At 37.2% G+C, this 24,785-nt stretch overlaps 1 protein-coding gene across 3 annotated transcripts in view; it reads left to right on the forward strand.

Moving 5' to 3' along the window:
- Nucleotides 1–24,785, forward strand: part of LOC126846871 (semaphorin-2A) — a 247,954-nt gene that overhangs the window by 206,180 nt on the left and 16,989 nt on the right. For all 3 annotated transcript variants that reach the window (XM_050586705.1, XM_050586706.1, XM_050586704.1), the window contains one exon: nt 5,631–5,682. In XM_050586705.1, coding sequence (XP_050442662.1) covers nt 5,631–5,682 — 52 coding nt within the window. The remainder of the gene's footprint in view (nt 1–5,630; nt 5,683–24,785) is intronic.

A 24,785-nucleotide genomic window follows, 5' to 3' on the forward strand; every position in this document is an offset into this window, starting at 1 on the left:
AATGGCCGGTGTCGATTATGCGTTGCCCGGTAAGTATCGGCAAAAGGCGTTTACCGTGTAAATCATTCGGAATTTATGTCCTTTATTTGTTTAACGGTGTTTGTTAGAGAATAGAACAAGGCGTGGTTGGTTATGTATTCGGCCGTAACCCATCTCTCCCCGCCGTCCGCACGGTATGATGTTCACCACAAATTAACCGCCTTGCCTCTTCCGTCTAACGCTAGTTGCTCCTTTTAACCTGATTGCGTTTAATCGGCTCAACGGCTATGGATAACACAGTATATAACAACAATGATTACAGTTAAGACTCTCTGGCTAAGCAGGAAATGTACACTCCACCCGGCCTACCCATTCGCGCTACTCCTACTTGAATATCTCGCTCAGAGTCTCATCAGCTATTAATAGCTCGACAAATTCGAGCGATTGTCTACTGTTCTTCGCAAAAATAGTTTTTTTTTTCCGGTAAACATATACCACGTCTGAAAACGCCCGAGCATATTGAAATATTTATAACGGACTGTCGCGCATTCAGAGACACTAAAAAATTGTCACGGATAATAGGAAGATTGGATAGGAAAATAAGCGGAATAATGCGTTCATGTGGCGACGTATCGTAATCCCTTTGGGACTTTCGTGCATGCCTTTTTTTCCCCCATACCCTTTTTACGCGATCGTCGGCGTAGAGTTCACTGAATATTAATAACGTCAGGTTCGGTTTTCCTTGGTTTTTCCTAAAACACACTTGTGGTCGACCGTTAGCACAAAAAAAAACGGTACCATCCGGTGCCGTGCGATATTTGCCACTGTCATTTATTATTCAACGGTCAACGGAGACGGGCATATTATATTGTATTCGCAGGGATAAAATATCTCTATTCTCTTCTTCCGCAGTACAATTCGCAGTATCTTCTAAGAATTAATCGAAAATAATAATAATATTAACGGTGGCTTCGATACAAAACTCGAATGGTATACCTACATTCCGATTAGGTATACCTACGTGAAATGTAACCCGACGGCGTATTCGGTTCCCCGGGGCATTAAAGTCGCGTGGGTACTTACTTTTGCGAAAATGCGCTTAGTGCCCACTACCGTCACCTCACCCCCCCCCCCCCCCCCCACACACACACACACGTAATACTCGTTTTTAGATATTACTCTGGCGGCAGCAGTAGCTAACGCGAACGCGCGGTTCCACGGCTTATACTTGGCCCAGACAAATCTGATTACATTGGTGGCTTTCCGCCCGAAAACGCATCAGGTATTACACGGAAATGCTCGCAGCCGGCGTATTAAGCAAACGTGATGACGTTAAGTGCCCGCAAAGTACTACTATTTCGGCTCTTCTCCGCGTTATAAAATATTATATGATTTCAATGTGGCCACGGTAAGAGTTCTGGCCGGCCGTCGTCACCTGTTGTTGGGTTCATTGATTACCGACAAGAGTGTATCGCTCAAAACAATGACATTATCGCGTGTCCCGTTCATTAAATACAAGCGATAAGTTTTCGAAATATATTACTAAAAGACGGGCAAGTACGTATCTTCTCGGCGTGGCGACGAACCGAATAAACGCAGTCGATGATGATGATGATAATAACAACATCCGTCGGAGGAGTTCAAGTGTGCTACTAAAAAACACTATGCCCGAGTCTGCTCACAAAAAAATATTGTCAGTTCCGGTTAAAGTCGACAAAAATAATGCGCTCAAGCATTCGTTAATGCCGCGCTTTCTCCCTTTTGCTACTTGCGCCTTATCGCCTACTCTGAATTATTATTGAATGGGTCGCGCAAATTAAATTTATTCACGGTAGCATTCATAAACGAACGGCGCCCTCACTGTTGTTATGTAACTAATGTGTCGCGAGATAATCTCGTACAAAAGATTCCGTCAAGCTTTACATTAGTGCTGCAACAACCCCTTAAGATCTACATAGAGTTTAAATAGAATTACAAAAACGCGCCCTCGCCATACTAGGCACAACTTTATCGTGTTGAACTCGCATTAAGTGGAACATACTTACGTCGATATTAAGATTTCAACATATTATGTTAAACCACATTACACAAAAATACAATAGGAAAACGACACAACTGGAACAAAAGAAATGCCATGTTTTAATTGTTGTTGTGTTTTTTTTAATACTTTTAATTATACAAAGTATTTTTTTTTATTTTAAGAAAATCTAACATACAGTATATTATAATTGCATTTTTTTTTTAACACTTAAAATATGTAATTATAATCACACACTTAATATAGTTATAGTTTTGTTATAGGATCTTGCACTCAGTAGGTTAGATTAAAATCTTTCCTCGATGCAAACATTTCACTAACCATTTTTTTATTTAATAGCACTGACTTCTGCAATTTACTGTCATTTTCCTTTAAGCGTGTATTTGTTCAATATCAATAATATGTGATTTCCAAATCGTTTAATATATTGAATGGCTTTTATTTAAAATAATCTTTTTATCTTCTCTCATAACTCTTACAGGGGTTACCGTCTGACAATAGGGTTCTATGTTCAATGTCACATACACTGTACACAGACACAATTTTAATTTGTTTTATAGGCCGTATACAAACTAGCAGTTGAACTATCTTGACAGTACTTTTTATTGTAAACGGGAGGTTTTATGTTGCTTTTTATTATGACTTTGTTTACTTCCTTGACGGCAGTATATCCTGAAATTTAAACAGAACCATTTCACCGTTCTGATAAAAAGTACTAACAATTAACTAGAGCAACATAAAATTATGTATATTTTATATAACAATATGTAGATTTGCCCCTATTTTTACCCTTTTATTACAGCGTAATTCACTTATGACTTATCTGAGGGAAAATATCTGATCTTGACCGAAAAAACCACATCTTAAAGGTGTTTCGCGTTTAAAAACTAGAAATAATGTTTTGTTACAATACCATTTGCATTTATACATTCGTTTGTTTTCTAGGTAGGCAAAAGATTTTTATTCTTTTTACAGTCAAGATATTTAAAATATAATACAAGTTTTTAACCTTAATAAAAAACAATTAAACCAGTACAAAAAAAATTAATTTACGAACAACATACATATAATCTACATACTAGACTACAGACCTACAAACATAGTATATACATAGTACCTATGTACAAACTAATTATTACAGAATTTAGATCCAAAATAAAATGAATCTAACTATTTAATTTAATAAAAAGTTTATTTGGTAATAAAACATTTACAATTTGCTTTGTGCGGCATGACTAATAATTGTAAGTTAGACTACCGCATTGCGTATAGATTTTAACTATATTTATGCGCACAATAGACCCACAGATCTGAGTGCATGGACCCACAACTGAACTTAACGTACAAAAACGAGACAGCATTAACTTGGTTTCGGTTTACGACAGTATTTAGATGTATTTGAACGAATTAGATATATTATTCTTACGCTCGAGGAATGTAATGAGGGGACGCTTTTGAGTGTATTATAACTATCGATAAACGCACTAAGTGTGTTTGACGACACACTTAGGTTTGTTATTTATATTTAATTAATGCGATACTCGTCGAACGCGTTCAATGGTGGCAAGTTTGTATCCTAAAGTTTCTCTTTGGCCGTCGTCGACCGAGAATAAAGGTATCTTGTCATAGACCTAAATATATATACTTATATATATATATACCGTAACCGCTATCCCCGACCCAGGGCAGATCGTAGCTACATCATTGGCGGTGCGTTTGTTCTGCAGACTTAACAACCAGCCTCACACACACACACACACACACAGTGGCACAGAGTTTGCCAGTCGAACCGTGAAATTAAACAGTCGCCCTCCGCGTCTTTCCGTCTCCGCCGTCGTCTTCTCGACTTATCCGGTATTGCCATATTATTGTACCCCTCGGTCGACCCCCGGTTCGGTTTCTCACCACTAAGGAGAGCGGCTATACTACGTATAGGGTCTGCGGCTGATTTATAAGTCGTGTCGTTATGACGTTTTGTGTCTACTACAAAAGGCCGCTTTTAAAATGCCCCATTTCCGCCGGTCTCGTGGTATCACCCTCCCCCTCCCGCCGAATTGTCGAACCGAGAAAAATTCCTCGTCAATTTTCACACACACACACGCGCCAAAACTGTTCCCGTTGTGTAAGACCAAACGACCAAGTGTGTTTGGAAAACGCGTAATTAAATAATAATAATTGTACAAACCACGGAGGACCGTATGTTAGTAATGGCGTTTTGGGGGTCGTTATCGATCTCCGGCAAAAGCATACGGCGACGTTACAGCTCCATCAGTCGGGAAAAAAGTCTGCAAAGAAAAAAAATCCGTTTAAAACACACGGTAAATAACTCGGTTGAAAATGCGGTATTATTCTTTTTCGGAATTGCATAAAACGTGTTAAGCGTGTCTAGATAGGTCACACGACTCGATCAAGTGGAAGTGTATGTGTGAGTCTAAGTCGACGTTTTTTTTTCTTCTCTACAACGCCATTGTGTTTGTGTCTGGGTGTTTGAATTCAAAACACTTAGTAAAAAAAAAAAATAACGCGTTTTCTAGCGTAATAGCGTACACGGTGTGATAACGGCTGAAGCACTGTTGAGAGTCATAATACACACTATACTAGATTGCTTTCACCCTTTATTTATCTAGTGGACCTCACAATGTGTGGTCGCAGTTTCTGACATGATTTTTGTTCGAAATACATTTGCCGCCATTAAACGGTGAAATACTAAAGTAAAACGCAAAAAACAATTTCTAATCAATATTGTTTTATTCGCTTTATTATTTACAGCTGATCTCGTATTTCTAGTTCTAGCGAGGTTAGCTTTTAACTGTGTTTTTAATAATGTAAGTTACAGTTTTGGAAACATGCCTGGGCTATATAAAATATCTACGCAGACGCTTAAAATCTCTCTTTTAGCAAATTATTTATAGTAGATAATAAAATTGAAAAAAAGTATCTGGGAACTTTGCTGATTATAAAATAATAATTTTATTTAATGTAATATAATTATGTACAAAAACTGAAAATCGCATTTGATGATCGGCTCAAGTCACCCCTCTGATAGCTTGTGCTGTCACATTATAAAACACATTTTTGCTTTATTTTTACAAAAACTACCCTTACACGTTTTTCTGTCTATAAATTAATATCGTATTGATCAATTATTATTTTTAATTATGCAATTCTATTCATTTATGTGTTATACAATTATGCAACTGAAGATACGCCACTCGAAAGTTTGATTATTCGAGTTCTCGAATACTTTCAACCACTTATACATACATCATATTATACATACTACAGCATTCCAATATGATTCACTTAATATATTGCATGAGTTGAACTAGGATTCCGATTACTGCTTGCTCGATACAGCCTACATGCGACCCATTGTATTCACTTCTGTGAGTTTCGCATACATTTTGAAGCTATTCTATCGTCCCGTCCAATTAACTTACTCCGAAGACGGTGCAATGAACTTGGTGACAGACCCTTCGCCTGCAAGGCCAAAAAGTTTTGCCTAAGTAGTGACAGTCCCTTGTCTATTACAGCGCTAATCACTTTTGACGGTGTACGTTCCGCCCAAAAGCGTTCATTCATCAATTAATAAGGTCTGTTGGTTTTGTTTCAGGGATCACGTATACAGATTGAATCTAAGCAACATCAGCCACTCCAGTTGCAAAGTAAGTACACGACGATAGTTTTCAATATTCGGCAAAAAGCGATAACTTAAGTATTTATCCAGTTAACTATGCATTTTTAATGCTTAGTTTTTATTATTGAATTTATGTTTGTCTATAGTCTATACATACAAAGTTAAGTTTTATAATAAACTAATAAAATATAATGCCATTTTTTTATTTTAAACAACTTTTGAGAAACATATTTTATAATTCTCCAGTATTTATAAAAATTAAGCACAATCATTATTTGGCATGTGATACAATGATCCAGGTAAAATATTTGATCGTTAAGCGTTTCCGAAAATTATATTTATTATACGCCACGAACCAACATACAAAATAATTAGTTTTTAAATTAAAAATTATAAACGAGAATCTAAATATCCGCTTTTGTTTCAACAATTCTCCTTAATTTCTACTGAGAATTGTTTTAGGAAATTATTTATTTACCTGAAGGGTTTTTCAAAGAGTTATTAAGGCTAATAACTTTTCGGGGGAAAAAAAAAACAAACTCCAGTCGAGTAAAAAGGGGATCCGACGACTGAGAGGGTGGCAATGGAATCCGAATATAAGGGCAGAGCGGCGCTCGGTTACTAATTTGGAGCTGAAAGAACATCGAAAATTAACGGCCGCGCTCTCATTTACACACCGGCAAAGCAGCAGCAATTGCAGCAAATTAAAATCTTCAAAATTCTCGCTTTGGCCATACATCAACGGTGCAACCTAATTGCATTCTCTGGCCCGGTGAGCCGCCTTTGACCGCATGTAATTGCTAAGCATAAATCACTATAGTAGTGCGGAACGGATGCAAAGCGGGAGAGAATGAAAATTTTTGAATTTACGTTCCCGTTCCACAGGAGGGTTTGGCGGAGGTAATAAATTTCAAACGCTGTGCCATTTATCGTTATTAATATAATAGAATACGCGTATATGTATGCGTTTCGTGTATTATATTAAAAATAAAAAAAAGAATGATAAAAGTAAAAACTCATTTTTTTTCGGGTCATTTTTTTCCCCCGTTGAACTTTTATTCAATTAAATTCACACGCGCAGTGTCACCGAGTGCACAAAACCGAAGCGTTGTCATATTCTATAGATATACCCTTTTGCTGTTACAAATTAATATCCCCCAAGTGTTATATTATTATGATACACCTGTACCTGTAATAGTAGCGCTATAAATCGTAATTAAAATAATAATTATTATTATAGTAATACGGTTGCGCTGATACTCTGATGGGTAAAGGGATACCTATATATTTTATATTTTATGCGGCCAACCCTTTGAAGAATTATTATATTACACGGTCATCGGTTCGCATAACGGTTTGAGTGTATGTGTAAGGTTGGCGGCGTGTTACCGAAAATCCATAAAACGGCCAATACGCGCGTTCTTAAACATTTAAACCTTCTCCCGTCTAACGGGTGTCAGGAGAGGTATCCCCGGTGATATACGTAACGGCCCCACTGCCGCCAAACTATGTGCCCTCCTCTCCTTTATAATATGTTCGGGGTGGGTCAGCTCGCGTGGCACCATAAAAAGTTAGGTCCGCCAAAGTCTCCGTAACGGGGTTTACCCCGTTGTAGCCGCGACCCCTTTCACGGTCGTATATAATATTGTTGCCTGTTGGTTACCTCTAAAACTTTCCATAGTTTCAGCCGACATAATACACAATATGTGTGCACTCGAGTAAGTCCGGTGTTAAAATCTACCGTTGCTTAATACACGTAGCAAGGATTTCTGGCAGCAACAGAAAAAGAAAACCGTGTGAAACGGTTTTGCACTGTCGTCGAGTATAACAATAACAAGGGTAACAATGTCATATAAGACCGATGTTCTACTTGGTGACCGGTTGTTAATTTTCATTTTTTTCTGAATTTATAATTTTAAAAAAAGAAACAGTTGCGAGAAAACGATTCACGAATCACTACCAACCGTTTCCCAATCTATAAAGAATTAATTTCAAGTATTTTGTATGTAGAGATAAACTATACACTGTTATTTTTTTTTAATATATTATAATATTTTTCTCATTATTCGCTTTATCCTGTACTACTGAAAAAAGATGCCTCCTATTCCCTTCTCTCCAGTCTCCACGTTTCTCTATCCGTCACTTTTGCTATATCTACTCTAATTTTAACTTTGGCAGACAACCTCAGTGTCAAATACCTCTTATAAACTCTATTCTTATCCTATTTAATTACCTATCTAGTTACTTCACATATCCATCTTAAGGTTCTTATTTTAGTTTAATTTTTAGCTCAATTATTCAATGTCCAACATTCATTTCCATTATAGATCATTGTTGGCCTCGTCGATGATATTTTCTTTTTATCCTAAATGGCGTAGTTTTAATATTTGAAATATTATAAAAATAACAGAAACAAAAATGAGGCTGAATTGAACTATACCGTTAAAAAGCGACGTTTCCAATACATTTTAATATGCTGTGTACACGTTACATTATTAAGTACACATTTGTTAACGTTAAAACAAAATATTATTTTGTTAAGCGCATAATAGTATATAAGTACTCATCGAATAACTAGTGGGTATTATAATAGGTATTCTAGTCGATATTGATTTATTAAATTTTGTTGGAATATTTGCCCTTGTATTAAATTGAAACGGTAATGTTTGCCGCGAAATTATAATATTTGATTATTGTTCGTTTTGAGTCTTATCAAAATACACCCTGTCCGTTCTGGGGAAAAAATTGGTAAAATACAAAAATAGTTCTCAACTAAAGAATAATTCACTTGAAAACGTTTATGCACTTGTTGCACGTACTCCATTAGAATTGTATTGTATTTTTGTGTTTTTTTTTTATATGGGGTTTTTGTATTTTCATCGCGTTCTATACGGCGGTGGTGGTGGTGGTGACGTGGTGTATTATTATAATATTCAACGTTAAATGCACTCCGCTATAGGCATGGCCTTTGTACAAACAACGGCTGGTCGTTTTTGCAAAAGCTTTTATTGTTATGTTATTCATATATGGCGTTTATTTGTTTGCCATGTCGGGGTGTATGTCGTTTTTGTAATGAAGCGACGCGATGGTGTTACCGTCAGTGTGTCACATTCGAATTTTTTAAATAATTAACGCGATAACGCGGGCAGGAAAATAATATTATTCAATAACCTAACGTGGTGTTAAATCATAATAGCAAAACAATTGCTTTCGCCGACAAGGACGCTGTATTATGGATCGTGTATACTGTATACTGTTATTGCCATTTTTCTAAAATTACTCCAAATCCAAAAACGGAATAAACCGACACATTTACATAATAAAATAAAAATATATATATTATATATTGTTCGAGGAGTACATATTATTATGTTCGGTCGCCGCCGCCGGCTTTCTGTATTCCGCTCGCTGTAAATTGAATATTTGGTGAATTTCGCTGCCGGCGCGCCGCGTGAACGACGAAAATTGCGATTGGCCGATTTCCATAACGAAGTTAGACCAAGTACACGAATTTTAATAGCGAGTACTATACCTACCCGTGGCATCAGAAGGCGTCAGAATTGCCACGGGCAAAACTCTGTTCGTGTCACGAACACACACATACACACATAGACATCCATTTGCATGCGTTTAACGGCAAAACTTAAGTTTTTGCTAAAGTTACACACGTTTTACTCCAAGTATGACGAGCTACTGTTATACACCGCTCGGTCTGCTTATCCGGTCGGTTTTCACCGCACACAATCGCTCTATATTAGTTAGTTCAACAACCGTCGTCTTAACTATATAAGTACATACTCGAGATAAACGACTTGCTGTGCGTAAACTCTGGGGTGTGTGTAAGACTTACTATATAACATCTTGTCAATCATATATATATATTGTATTTGAATTCATAAATTATATTACTTATCGATTGGAACTACATAGTTTATAGGCAAAATTTCACCACCAAACTACGATTACTTGAAACGGTTTAAAGATATTTTTACCAACAAATATAAAATATAAATTTATCGTTTATGTACGTTCTTGCAGAACAGTGTAATATTTTTAGTTACATTTTTCTACCTCAAAAATTTATAATTTAAAATCGCTTCACCAAACTTTATTTAGAAAACTTGCACGACTCTGTTGTAGCTGCAATAAACCCGTGTCATTAACAATAATTCAAAATTACACGGTTAGTTTTTGATGTTCTTTTATTACAACAATGGTTGTACATTTTTTATTTGTTTTTATATTATAACTCAGAAACTTAACAAGTGTGAAAAACACTACACGCCGCGTGGAACGTGAGTAAATAAATTTAACCAATTTTCAAAGCTACAATGCAATAGAGTAGTCTACTGTTTCCGTCAAGCGAAAATCGCCCCGCAGTGCTACACCTTATCTCTGGTACGTGTGCATTTTAAACTCGAGGGTGTCCATAAAGAGTTCATTAGTGATCCCCGGGACAATTCCTCTTAATGATACACTTGTGCTTGCACTGCCGCAATGCAACGAATCGGCCTTTAGTCGTGCGCAGGCTGTGATATTGCACCGTTGAAAAATTAAAGAGAAAAAAGGATATGAAACAAAAAAGAGGGAATGTTTTCTCTTCAAAATTAAATCACCATTGACTAACTCTCAGATTTTTTCTAGATTAAAAAAAAAAAGAAACTATTTGCATTGGCAAATTTTTTTCAAAAAAGCTTTTGAATTCGGCAATGCTTATGTGAAATCGCGTTGTACGTCAACATTTTTTTTTGTGTAGGTTCTACTATTAACTTATTAAATTCTTGATTGTATATGTACGGTTTCGTTGTATTGTTATTACTATCCTTTTTACTCATAAAAAGAGAGACGGAGTGTGGTTTTGCGTTCCGACTATATTTCTCTTTGTAACAGTCAAAAGCCAAATGAACCGCAATGTCAGGAAATGAGCTGCGGCTGAGAAAATGAAAATATATATGTAAGTTAAAAAAAAAAACTGGAAAAAGTATCAAAAAGGAAACAGACTTGTTGCAAATTAGTTTCGCCGGATGTAAATTTTCAAACGGAAATAAAAATAAAAGTAACAGATTTCCTTCGTTATTTATTACGGTCTGTGGTTATATTTATCTTGTATATCTATCACGGTAACATTCATACAGGTACTTTAGTTTGAAATGTTGTTGATGAGTAAAAAATCCCAAAAATCATAATATGGGTAATATTATAGTTAACATTTCATTATGCATTAAACTATTATACCTATAATTTGAGTTAATGTGGTATATGATATGTGACTTAAAAATGACTTATATAAGAAAAACAAATATTTTATTAAGATCATTTACTCGATAAAATAGATTAAAAAAAAAAAACAACCATATAATTATATGTTTTGTCACTGGTTAACTTCGGTAACAATTGTTATTTTTTCTCGTATCTTATAGGGTAGAGAACACGATATTATGTACTTTTGGGCTATTTTAGAAAACGTTTGTCGAGCCTCTCTCACCATCTTCCCCTCAGATATGACGAACAATCATAGTAGCGGGCGTTTAGTTTAATGGGCCAAACGAGTCAGACTTGTTATAAATAATTATTATAAATGATGTTTTTCGCTATAGTAGGCGGCTCTTGGCTCTCAGAAATGTAGATCACTACCAGCGCAAAAGTAGCGATGGTGACGTATAAAGCTCAAATCGTAAAGTGTATACATCGATTCGATATGGATGTCGGTTGGTTTTATTGGTCTGCACGGGGCGGGAAACGTTGGCCGGACGGCGCCGGCAGAAAAAGAGATTCGCATACTGATAAGGGAAAGACTTCCTTTCTCGTCTAGCCTTAGCCAGCTATTAAACGGGCCGATTTATTCGACCGATGTTATCGAAATCTTTAAGAGAACCCCCCCTTCTCGTTATTAATACGACGCACATTGCCCGGCAGACCTTCCGCAGTACTGCGGACTTCATATTAAATTAGTCGGGACCTTATGAAGAACGTTTATTGCTCTTTTACCAGCGCTATGCCTCCGCCCGTCCCTCTCGCTATTATTGCAAATATTATGACCATGATCGTGGAGGGGGGGGCACTCAGTAAAAATTGGCCGCTCGGGTACGATCTTCGGCGCTCGTTTATTGGAATTCCCGCCGGCGTCGCTCCGATACAAAGTCTACATATGTATATCTATACTCACACACACACACACTGCATCTGGGTTGCGAATAAACGCACACGTACATTATTATACAATAATGATATGATTGATTCCGCCCCCTATTATTGCGAGCGCGCCATACGGGCAAAGGAAGAAAATATCTTTGGTTCGCTTCATACCGTTACGGCGGTAATAATAATTTATCAACGGTGACCGACAGCAACTATATACGTGCTCCATTAGCTCAGAAATAACCTCAGATCGCGAGCCCGCCACGCTTTCGATTTGGGGCCCTGGTGATTCGGTTTCGCGCCCGAGATAACGCGATTAATTATTTCTTCTACCCCGAAAACGATATTTTTTTTCCTTTTAAACGCTCGCCGAGCACGTATATATTATTCCTGGACGTGTATCGTGTACATATATAGACAGATGTTTCTTCCCTTGTCCGCACGTGACTTACTGGCAGAGTCCTAACTAGTGGCTGTATTCCTACCACATTTGCTGTGGGGCCATGGGTTTTTGGCCGAATCGTCTGGGCCACGGTCCACTTATTAAATCGTATTAGAGTAGACGTGTACACTTGTTATAAATATGTTAATTTAATAATCCACGGAAAAACTTTGTTAATTTGTCAGAACATCATAATCGGTTTACTCGCTGGGAAGTACAACTTACTTTTTACATATTTATGAGTTTACTTTGCCCCGTTTTCCCATTTTTTTTTTGTCTGTGACGTCGTTGTTAACCATATTACATCCGTTGCTCGCATTACTTACTGTGGCGCCGTTGTGACGTTATAATTAAGCTCTCTTCGGACTTTGTTGCTCGCAAGTGATTTACTGGTCTCGCAAAGTTCAACAGTTAAAATATTTAATTGTATTAAAAAACAGATTGGCGTTTACGTTTTTAGGCGTGTTTTTTATATCTAATTACTACTACTATCGTTATTGTAACGCCCGTTTATCGCACCAAACGGTATGCTGCCGTTAAAATTAATTGCACACATTAACGACGTATTCTCCACTGCTACTCGGCGTACGGTTTATACTTTCCGTTTCTAATTTTGTACACCATTAAATACTTAAAATATACTTCATTCCTGTTTTATACAAAATTGTTTACATTTCCAAATAATCACAGTGACGTAGAAATATTTTTGGAAAAACATAATATTTTATCGTCGTACACCGTGATTACCTTATAGAATTTAATATTTAAAACTTTCAAGTCTAACTTATAATTATCCAGCGTGTACTGCACGTTTTCGCTACAAATGATCCGCTCCATCAGTCAGACCTCAACTATTTCGTTACACTGCTATCACCACGGTTACCTCAAATCTTTATTCCTCTAATCTAATTTTATTTACCGTTGATGTATAATAGATTTATCATTCGCGTGCTGTCGTGATATTTTTTTATCCTTACATACAACCGGATATGCCGCTTCTATCCACTTATTCATTGTCCACTGTACAATTATTGCGCACCTACAATTTCTTATTCCGTTTTCCATTGGTTAATCAATATACTCATATTCTAAGTCTATCTATGTGCTAATGGTCGATGCTATAAAGAAACGACGAAAGAGCCACGTGTGTTCTGTATAGTGTAATGTGCAACGTCTAATTGAATGAATCACTTGGATTTTCGTTTAAAGCTGCAACCCCCCCTAAACGGAATAACATTAAACAACCGCAAAAATCATTAACCGACAACCCAATAAACGGCAACAGTAATAACCGCAGCGTCCGGCAAATGGTAACGACACTAATACACCGACTACGATGGCGAGCCCAAGGGGGGAGGGAGGTCAACTAATATTTGCTCGCCTTCCCCCGCCGATATTCAATAGAGTAAATACAATTTTATTGGCATGAAATCCGCACGATAAATAAACGTCCCGAAGCTTTTATTGTAATTATTATTGTCGTATAGCCCCTTTTTCTGCTTAGGAAGAACCGTGTACCTACCCTACTCGGCAGCGACTCCGAATATTTTACTGCCTTTGCACGGGCACACATTGCATACCGCCTCCCCTCTCTCCAATCCTTACTATGAAAAAAATCCACCTAATATTATATATATATATATATATATATGTAGAGCGGCCGTAAATTAAACGAATAGCTTATTAAACCGATGTACATCCCGCAATCTCCCCCCCACAAATTTTAGGTGTACGCTGTGTATATAATGTATATTATATTTATTTTTTTTTTATTCGAGGGGTCGATGCTTAAGCCGACGTTTCGTCCAGTTAGCACGAATATCGTATACGAAAAAGTGCAGCTTGCTAGGGAAAACGGATTTTGAATATCCATTTATGTGTGAGGGTGTGTAAAATAACGATATATTATCGGCAAAATTTCCACTTGCTAATAATATTTTTATCTTTTTTCTCCTGTCCGATCATTATTTCTTCTTATAAACACATTATACGAATAGTTCTCGTTTTATCACATTTTTTATATACTTATGTATTATGCAATATTATTATCTACCTACGACAATAGCTCGCCAAACTCTTTTACACCATTGATATTTATCATTTTTTGTCCGTACTACTACCAGAATTTTACTCTTAAATTGTTCACCGACGTTGAGCGTATACAATTTGTAATGGCTTTGTCAATATAGTTTGGAGGCTTGCACTCACTAGGGAAGATAATTGATTTAACAATATTATATAACTAAATAGATAGATAGGTTATCGTCCAATAATAATTTGACACAGACAATTTTAAAGGAAAACTTACTAATGGGTTTTGCGAATATCTATAGAACAAAATTAATTACATTTTTTTTTCAAACTATAATATAATTTAGCTGTTACTACTAACTATATTATAATATATTCATCTGTTCTATCGAGCTAAAATAACTTAGGAATACTATTTATAATTTCATCAAAGTTTCGAACAAAATATTTATTAATATTTTTAAGTTTTATTTTTAACAAAAAACAAACCTAAGACTTTGAAAACTGCAATAGCCCTTCGAAAATTACATACTTAGAAATTAGATTGTATTAATGACGTACAAATAAACTTGAAATCAGCTCATATTATTAAACCGAAATAAATGCTATTTTTTTGAAGCGATAAATAAAATTTAAAGGTGACAATTATTATTATGACGCCATCGCGGCAACGATGCATGGCTCTCTAAAGGTTAGTTAAACAAACTTATAAATAATGTGAGATAAAAGTGATTTCAGTATTGTTACGGTGGCTGAAGAACACTGTTGTGTGTGTACGCACAATGTACACATTATTGTCGCCATTTTATTACATTCCAGTTCATTATCCGTTCACGGTCGGATCAGTAGCTCTCTTGCTTTGCTTACCTCGGTGACTGTGCACACCAAGTTAAATATATATAAATTTGTACAAGTGTACGGTATACTCAAACAGCCGCGCATCGCTTGGGAAATCAAGGTAGTCACGCGCGAAAACAACGTCCCGGATTGCCAAACATAACCCTCAGGATATTTTTTTTTTCGCGTTACCTTTTAAAAGGTTTGTTCAAAGTGTCAGTGTGTGTGTGTGTTTGTGTGTGTTGTTTCTTCCACTCCTTTTTACTGTTGATGACGACGACGACGGGGCGGTGATGGTGGTTTATTTGCACGTCAAACAGCCAGTAAGGCAAAACGAAGAACGTTCGTTGATTACACTACGTTAGGCTTACCTCGTTGTTGTTGTGCTACATCAATAATTTCGAAAAATCGTCGAGGCGCGTTAATTTTTGTGAATTCTCGCCAACGTCATTACCGGAGTTTTCTATCGGACAATATTTATACATAATTAAATTTGTATCCAAAATTCTACGTGCCACCCAATACAGACTGTAAGAAAAAAAACTTCCGACCAACTAAACCCACGGTACAGCTGTTATAATGTTGTATACAAAGTAAATTAATAAAAACACCGGATGTTGTTTAACCAGACTAACACTGTTAACTGTTCGTCGAAAAATAACTATACATTTATTTTTACTATACTATCAAACCGATCACAGACTCTAAATGGATATTGCGACCGCTGCATAAGCATATAATAAACAAAACTTACAATTGTAGAACGATTTTTTCAAACTGACAAGCTGTGTATAGTATGTAAATTGGGACGTCGCACCAATATTCCTAATCTTCCTAATTCACCTAGTATAATATAAATGGGCTACGTACAGTGTTGTTAAACTATACCGTTTTTTGTCGTTGTCCAAACACACATTTTTCTTGCACCCCCTTTAATTCCGACCTAATGTATTCACGTTGTATTTTCCGGGGTGTGGTCAAAAAAGAAAACTAATAAATACATATATTATACCGAAATTAAGCCGTACCGCGTCGGCGACACTGCCGTTATTTTGTAGGCACGATTTTTGTCAACGTCATCTTTTGAATAAAACATTGTCAACCACGGCCTTTGTACCGTGGTTTCCCATCCGTCGCCCCGCATCGCTTTACTCTCGACCTAAAAGACACTGTGGACGACGCGATTTACATGTTATTGAGGTTGTACTTTTGTGCCGTATCAGAATAATTCATTGGCGTGTCCCACAGCGGAAGGATATCCGCAACAACTGCATACATTTCTTTTGTATGGACGTTAAACGGAATAATTTTTACCGGTGCGTATGTCTACTCTAAGGGTGCACACGGTGTACAACTGTTCACCCAACATGCCTTTTTTGTTGTTTAGAAACAGGGACAGAAATAATACAGTTTTTCCTAACCACTTTGGTAGTATATTTCCCTAGACGTACCGTTACGCTTGTACAGTGCCGCACCGTGTAATTGAAGTGGTTGTAAGCAGCGGTAAAATGTAATGAGTACATAAATTAGCGGTTTTAAAACACTTGTTCTCGTGATAAAAGTTAACTTTTTCCTTTTTTTTTTTACCGTAGGTACTCGGATTTTGGTTATAAACAACTCGGGTTGTGAACTAAAAAAAAATTAAAACTAAAAAAATAAACCCTCATAAACATTATTTGCGAATCTCGATTATGTTGATTTCAATTTACTGCCAAAAGTTGTACTGCGGCGCTGTTTCGAGATTAAAAATATAAACGGTATCTATAGCCTCCCTACTGCCGCCTCCGGTAACTCGTGTAACGGTGTTATATACAATACAAACTCACTCGGTTTTATTAGTCCTTTTTACGATAATAACCGTTTTGGCCGTATTCCAGAAGCGCAAATCTCGTTTTCGTTCATTAGCAAACACTTATTTATTAACCGGCGGCCCAACTAAAGTAATACTATTATATTATAAAATACTGATAATACTTAGCCGGGGCTTTTTTTTCGGCAAGGGGAGGAAGGTGGGAATTTAATCACAACCATCTACCCCTTGTTAGTTTTCGAATAAAAAATAAAATAATATTATATTCATTCGACATTTCTCAGTCCCAACATAATATAGAGTCGTATCCCGCCCCCGTCGAAATCAACCCCGGCGTAACGACCGACGGACAAGAGGCGGTTCGTATAACATTATGTATGTACATTCGGCCAAATGTGGCCGACCAAATTAAGTCATTATTTAAATTTTTACTTGAAAATACCTGACGGTTCACACGCCGTCCGATCCTATCTCGTTTCCCGGCTGTAATAAAACGTGTTCCCCTTAGCTTTGTGTATTCATAAGGCTAGCCTTAAGCTTTAATGATATATAATTATTGGTTTCGGCGTGGACGGTGTTTGTTTAATTTAAATATAAATTATTTGTCGTCCGCTCGTTTGATTTGAATGATAACATATTATAAAACAAAAACATAATGCGACCGGCCGATGGCCGATCATGGTGATTTATTCGCGTATTCGCGGGTAATTACTTACCTATATGTATAGGCTGACACAGTAAACGAGCTAACGGCTAATGAAGTCGGTATCACAGAATGTATTAATTACATAGGCGACCGAAAAAAAGGTGTGTGTGAACGGTTAACCACGGCAATGGAGCGGAGTTACCGGAACTTTTTGGGAATTTACGTGCACGCGGTACAAGACAAATGAGGGTTAGATACGGGTCAGGAGTGTACTAAAATATTGTTGATACCTTTTTAACAGCCCAACATTCAGTCAAAACGTACCGATTGTAAGTAATAATTCGAAAAGAAAATATCAAAACGACCGCATGAAAATCCATTAAACGGCTAACAAACTAATACAGTCGAATCAACGCGACAATTATATTATTATGGGCTCGTACCTATATATTTTGCACCAGTTTGCAACTGGATGAACAGTTTGGGTCCCTCCTCTTTTTTTTTTTATATATGAAAAACTAATGATATTAATTTAAAAATAAAAAAAAAGATGAACGCTGTAGGAATTTTTTTGCTTTGTGCGCCGGCACTAATATTTCTCCTGCAGAATTCTAATGAGGTCAATAATTTTCCAGTTCTCACTATGAAAGGGTGGGGGATGGTGGTAGTTTCGCCGAAATTACCGCTGTAGTTTTACACGGTTCATCGGATGGTCGGCTTATTAACTTAAAATTATTATGAATCGCAACTCGTTAACGAACCCTTCTCCGAGGCGTGCAACTTGAATAATAAATTTGTTCGTTTCGCGTTGCATATATTTACACGTGTATAATAATTATTATACGTACATGTACAGGAGAGTTTAAAAAAGTTTCACGGGTAATCCGATTGTTTCTGCTGCTTGGCCGCCCTCTGTGCTCTGTAGCCCCTTCTTTGTCGTCTGGGGCCGGTGAAGTCTCGTGCCGGTCGGTCTCTTATAGCTTGGCGCGAATGTGTTTAATCATCGAATCTAATTCCTCCGGCGAGGTATACAATTAATGTATCGGACGACAAGGGAATCCTGGGTTGGCATCGTCCGCTTTTGGCCGGCTTTCAAATTGGACCCACCTGGTGGCGGCGGGTGTGCTCTAAGGGGAATTCGATAAAAAAAAAAAAAGAAATACATGCTCCCCCCGAAAACGACGGTAAATCAACCCCTTTCCGGGCAACCACTTGGATTTCTTTCCACGAACGCGTGTGTTTGTGTGTGTAACGGAAAGCCGATATGATTAAACTCAGCGTAGCCTCGATAGGCCCGTTTGAATTGAAATCACTTTTAGGTTTTTTTTCTCTTCCGTATTACTACATCCCGTTTCCACATGCTTTGAAACCCTGCGTTTTATAATTCACACCAATCCTCCGCTACTAACGTAGTTTCTAGTTGCCAAGTCCAAAATAGCCTTGCGATTGCTACTCGACATCGTTTATAGCTATGATATCGTTTGTGTAAATCACGGACCTGTCCTATGGTTAGTCGGCTAGCACGCATAACTGTTAACAGCTGCTGTTGTCTCCGTCGTCGTCGCCTACACAGTCATTTCACCCACAACGAATCCTGTATATCAGTGATGTGATCTTAACTCAAATGAAGACCCGTTCACTATTATAAACACTCGTACACAGACATTTCGTTAAATGAAACTGAAGCAACACATCAAATCTTAGTGGGACACGATTGGGTATCACTTTGATGGTTTTTCTTATAAAATATCGACCGTCGAACAAAAACCATTAACTCAAAAGTTTGGTTCATTCCAAAACATAGTTTTTCACAACGACCCATTCTAGTTGTTGCCATTGATCGAGTTTACCCTTCGACCTTCAAATAAGGTACACGGGTAGGATTTCGTTGGGTCGATCACGTGTAAATGTGTACACACCTCTTAGTGTTACTGGACGACACGCGGTGTAGTTGTAAACAATTATCTCGCGACCGAAAGTTTTTCCAAAAAAAAAAAATGAATTAAGTAAAAGTAACTTAAAGTTTCCCGTGAGAAATTTGTGCAGCGCGCGCCGTATGGTGTGAACGACCTTTAGACCTATGTCCTTTTAACTGTGTCCGCCCCCCCCCTTCGGGTTGTCCCCTCCCTTTTTCACACCTGGCGAGCGCCGGAATAAAGGTGGAAAACTTTTCGTCGAGTCCAACGCAGACAGAAACGCGTACATCAGTAACAATATATTTTTTAAATCTCTACAACGACAAAAAATATAATAATATGTAATAGTAAGTTTGAAAATGATAAAAATTATAATAATATAAAGGCTGGGTTCTTCTTATTTGCAAACTTCCGGGAGGGCGTGTTAACCAATATAGCTAGTTCAATAGGCAAAACTTTTTTCCAAGGTGGATTTGCTTAAAAAGTTTCCGAAACAAAATAACACTTTGTTTGCGGTTTGGCGCTATATTTTTATTAATATAAATTTGACACACGGCGAAAACGTGACCGACCGGATTTTTTCACCGGCGACATTACAACATTCGTATAGGCAGCGTGAGTTGTATAAAGTGGGAGGGGGGAAAGTTTTAACCCGGGAAATGATGATGCACCTACCGCGCGGCGGACCACCGGCAAAACGGTGTTTATGATATTCTAAATAATTACACGGCCGTTTGTATGCGTTTGGCGAAGTCCTTACGGCCGTTATCGTTTGTTTTTGTTTAGCAGACAGCAAACAAATTCGATCCCGAGCACAACGTCTTGGCAAAAACGCCGCACCACCCCCCCCCCCACCCCTCCGGTATGCCGACGAGTGCCGTGATGTTTTACACTCGCAAGGGATTAGGTAAACTTTGTGGTGCATAATTCAAAAACCGTGTAATGAGAACGACACCGAGGTTTTCGCCCGTCGTCGCCGCCGCCGCCGCCACCACCACAGCGATTTTCATTTTTCAACGTACATTTTTATAGTAGCCACCGAGGAGTATACTAGTAGGTAGTATAATAGGTCGGGTATTCTCGCTGCTCCAAAATTAATGTATGTAATAAAGAGTCGGCGGAACGGGCCATAAATATAAGAGAAAAAAAAATAAATAACAACTCAAACGCGGTACGCGCGGGTAAGTCGTAGGGCGAAAAGAGAGGAAATAAGACTGTGGCTTTTATTTATATTGCTATTTTTTCCCTCTACCCCCCCCGGGTCGCAGATTAGAAAACCGGCGGTCGCGACCCCCTTTTTGATATACGGCCGGTTAATAACAATTAACACGTTCGAAGTCGTCAACTGAGCGACATATTTTGCCAATCGCCTCGTCCAAAGTCTTTATAGCTTGCATCGTCCACATAGGATCGTCTGTCGCTGTATTTCTGGACTTAATCGTGCAGTTTTGACAATAATCTACACCGTGCGATTCCTGTGTAAATAGAACTTATAAAAACAAAGGTTCCGGACACCCTTGGCAGGGCAGAATTTCTGGTTCGCATTCAAACGTTACTACTATCCATAATGTTATTGTACTATTATTTCCGACAAACGCGCACAACAACTACTGTATTATTATTATTATTATATACTGTGCAGTGCATCGGGTCGACTTAGGATATTTACGACGAACAACACAACCAGCGCTACACAATCGTTCGATTTATTTATATTTTCCTTATACATACACGCTTCTTGTATGCGGCTATCCGAGAGACTGTGTCGTTATTTAAAGTAGCTGACGGTGTATTGCAATGGTAAAAAAAAAAAAAAAACAGCGCCTACACAAATGAGATTTATGATATTTCCGATAGGCTAAAATAACGGCTCGAGTGTGACGTTTTTAGAACTTGGATACATATATATATTTAGAATATACAGCATGATGTATAAAACTGTATGTTTCAATGTAGACTATAATAATATGTTACTTTTATTTTGTTTTGCATTCGTCGACGTTGATCGGTGTGCAAACCGGCCAAATCCGGTTAACCGTTAATTATTTCATCCCCTTTCGGAAGGGCCTAGGCGTTACGGTAAACCCGGGTCCGTTGCATTTATAATTATTACTATTGGACAACCGGTGAACACATTGTTCGTATACGGACAGCCGGAGAGTCCCGTGTTCCGACCGACCATCATACGGTGTACCTGGTCGGAAATTTAATTATTAAACCCAAACGCTTCACCCTCCCCGTGGACGCGTTACCCTGTGCAAATCGGCGCAATTATACTGTTATTATTATAATCGTTGTAATACAATATTAAAAAAGTAAACGACTACGGCTGTACGCCGGTAAATAGTAGTACATTATAATATTACATGTACATGTCCACGGTTCTCAACTATTGACTATTCCTACAAGAACACCGAAAGCAGTATAAAAGACAAATTACAAGGGTTTCCTGATATATATAAAACATTTTTATTATTAATTCATGTCGACGCCGATTTGCATAATATGTTTATTTGAATTCCTCCGGCGCGTTCATTTTGACGGGTTTTAAATAGAAGAACTCAAACGCATTCTCGGCCGTCTACGCCGAGCTATATTATATTGTATGACGTGTTCATATACATATTATTATTAATAATTATTTTTCTAAAAAACGTCTGCATGCTCTCACGAACGTCATAAGCACCATTCGATCGGTTTTTTAAAGTCTTGTACATTTTTTTCTTTACACAGAACACACAAAACGATTGTGAGCCACGTGTAATAATCAGAGTTGGACATTATTTAGATCATTTTTTATCTAAATAGTTATTTAAATAATATTTTTATTCGAATAATGTATTCGCATAAATCATTTTGGATTTGGTAGAATAAGAAAATTATTCCGAGAAATCATCTTAGATTTGGTCGAATGAAATGGGATTATTCGAATAAAAAATGCCCAACTCTGGTAACAATAACAAGACAGTCAACGGCTTGTCAAGTTAACCGAATTATAAAAAGAAGACATTTGATTTGTTTGTTGTATAGCTTTGTGGGATTTAATAATGTGACTGTTGGATAATTATGAAAATGTATAATTAAACGTCCTATCAACCGGTATTAATAACTATTAGCAATTAAATTATTAAAGATTCGTCAGTATATATCTCCCTATTTATAAATTCTGTTATAAAACAATAAGTACGTTTACCAAGCTGTTTAAAATTATACTTTTATGTCTAAAATAAATGCTGTTGATTTTCTAATAATTATTATCGTTTATTCGTGTACGGGTCGACCTCACAGAACGACTTTGCTGGTCAGTGCTTCCTTATAACCCTAGACCGAAAGGGGTTAGAATTTCCAAGGATTTACAGGGGTATAGTCGGGTTTTCTCATAATTCCATGTACAATCAAAACATCAATAATTAATTTCTATTAGCTTAAACATACAAACTTTTAATTAATACGACCTAGTGTATTAGCACTCATAGTGTTTTTGGATTTTGCAAATATTTTACAAATAATTATATGTTTGACTAAACGAAAACATTTTTAATTAGGTAGTAGTAATTATAAATAAAATAATTATTCTAAGCCATAAATCATATGACAATAAGATTCTTTTCTACAAACTATTAATGAGATGTTTATGTCATTTTTTTCTAACTGAGATTCGTTGTATTGTATTGCAGTCTCTATTAAAACGTCCAAAAATGTCAAACTCCAGACTTAAATTAGTAAGCTCCGGATAAACTTTTCTCTGACTCGCACTGTCAAAAATATACACTGCAAGTTTCAATCCTGTTTTGTACACACACTAAACTATAATTACGTGTACGTCAAATTTTGACTTTCATGGTTTTTTTCTGTCGTTTAGAACCGTGGTCGAAACAATATTTGGTAATTTTTTGTTGTATAATATAATCCCGCAATTGCAAAGCTAATTAGTTGGAAAATATTATTGTTCATAATATTATTTAACTACCAAATTGATATTTTCTGTGTACCAATTAAAGGTACACATTTTCGCACTAATTTTTTGTCTTATTATAGTTTTTGGGAAACTAAGGCCCGCGATTAATCAGTTGTCATTTTAAACATCATATTCTTAGGTTTTTTACAAGAAAATATGCTACATACATGTATGACTACAAAAACCGTGGTCGATTTGACATAACACGGCCTAACAGTGTTTTTTTTTTCAATTTCCCTTCCCGTGAATCGAAAAATATATTATTCACTTGTCTCCCTTAAAAAACGAATCAAGTATCCAAGCGTTCGGTGTAAGTACACGGGCGACGGCAATGACGACTACAAAACGACTCATGTTGTGTAGTCACGCCCCGGTAGACACACATCAATGATCGTGGCAAAAAGGGGAAGAAATATTGAAAGTCGGTTTACCAACTGTGACTAATACAAAACGTGTGCTCGCCGAAACGGTGTGAATAATAACAATAAAAATATTTAATAACGTTCGGTTGATGCCCATTGCGCTTATCCACACGGCCACCGGTTATTTATTTATATTTTTGTTACCACATACGTGGCAGCCGTCGGCGGCGGAGGGCAAAAGATATTGCTATTGATTTTCCACGCTACCTACTGTTTCTTGTCAGTTTTTTATTTAATTCCATTATTTAAACATCTAAAACGCAAACAAATGCACCATAATAAAACAAACGCTTTTGATGTTATTCTCGCCGCCAATAACATGAATATTGTATAGTTCTTGCTTGAAAATTACCAGAACAACGCATTGATTTTAACTTGTATCCATCAACCCTGTAAGAGACGCGTTCGTCAAAGCACATACTATAAGAAACTCGACAGCAACTCGAACTTGAGCCAGCACTCATGGCGGTGTTTTGCTTAGCGAATGTAAGTAAATTAGGCTGGACGTTTCCATTTTGAGTGACAACGAGCAGCATAGGGGGGAGGGGGGGGGGTAGATTTTTATCATATTTCGCAGTCCGAGTGGATTTCTACTCCTCGGGTCGATTCGGGCAAATTCATCATTTTGGCCGGATGTGTAAAAATGTAATTCCAAACAATTCGACGTGCCCGGTATTCGTAAACGCCACTGCGGTAACTTCTCCAGAGAGATGCCCGGCCAAATCTATCATGCGTTCCCTGACGTTTTACCCCCTCCCCCCTCTTCCCTTCGCCACCCCCCGAAAGCTAATACTATATCTAAGTAAACATAATCCTCGTGCTTATCTTTGGTTGCCATGCCAATGGACAAACACTAGGCCGCTTATTTTTTTTCATCGTAATATATGTATATATATATAATATTATATTATATAGTATTATGATATTATTA

The sequence above is a fragment of the Adelges cooleyi genome, unplaced genomic scaffold, assembly GCF_023614345.1.
Source record: "Adelges cooleyi isolate 19-005CV unplaced genomic scaffold, UGA_ACOO_1.1 ACOO_flye_CR_arks_rails_tigmint_CR_PRNA_9, whole genome shotgun sequence".
NCBI lineage: Eukaryota > Metazoa > Arthropoda > Insecta > Hemiptera > Adelgidae > Adelges > Adelges cooleyi.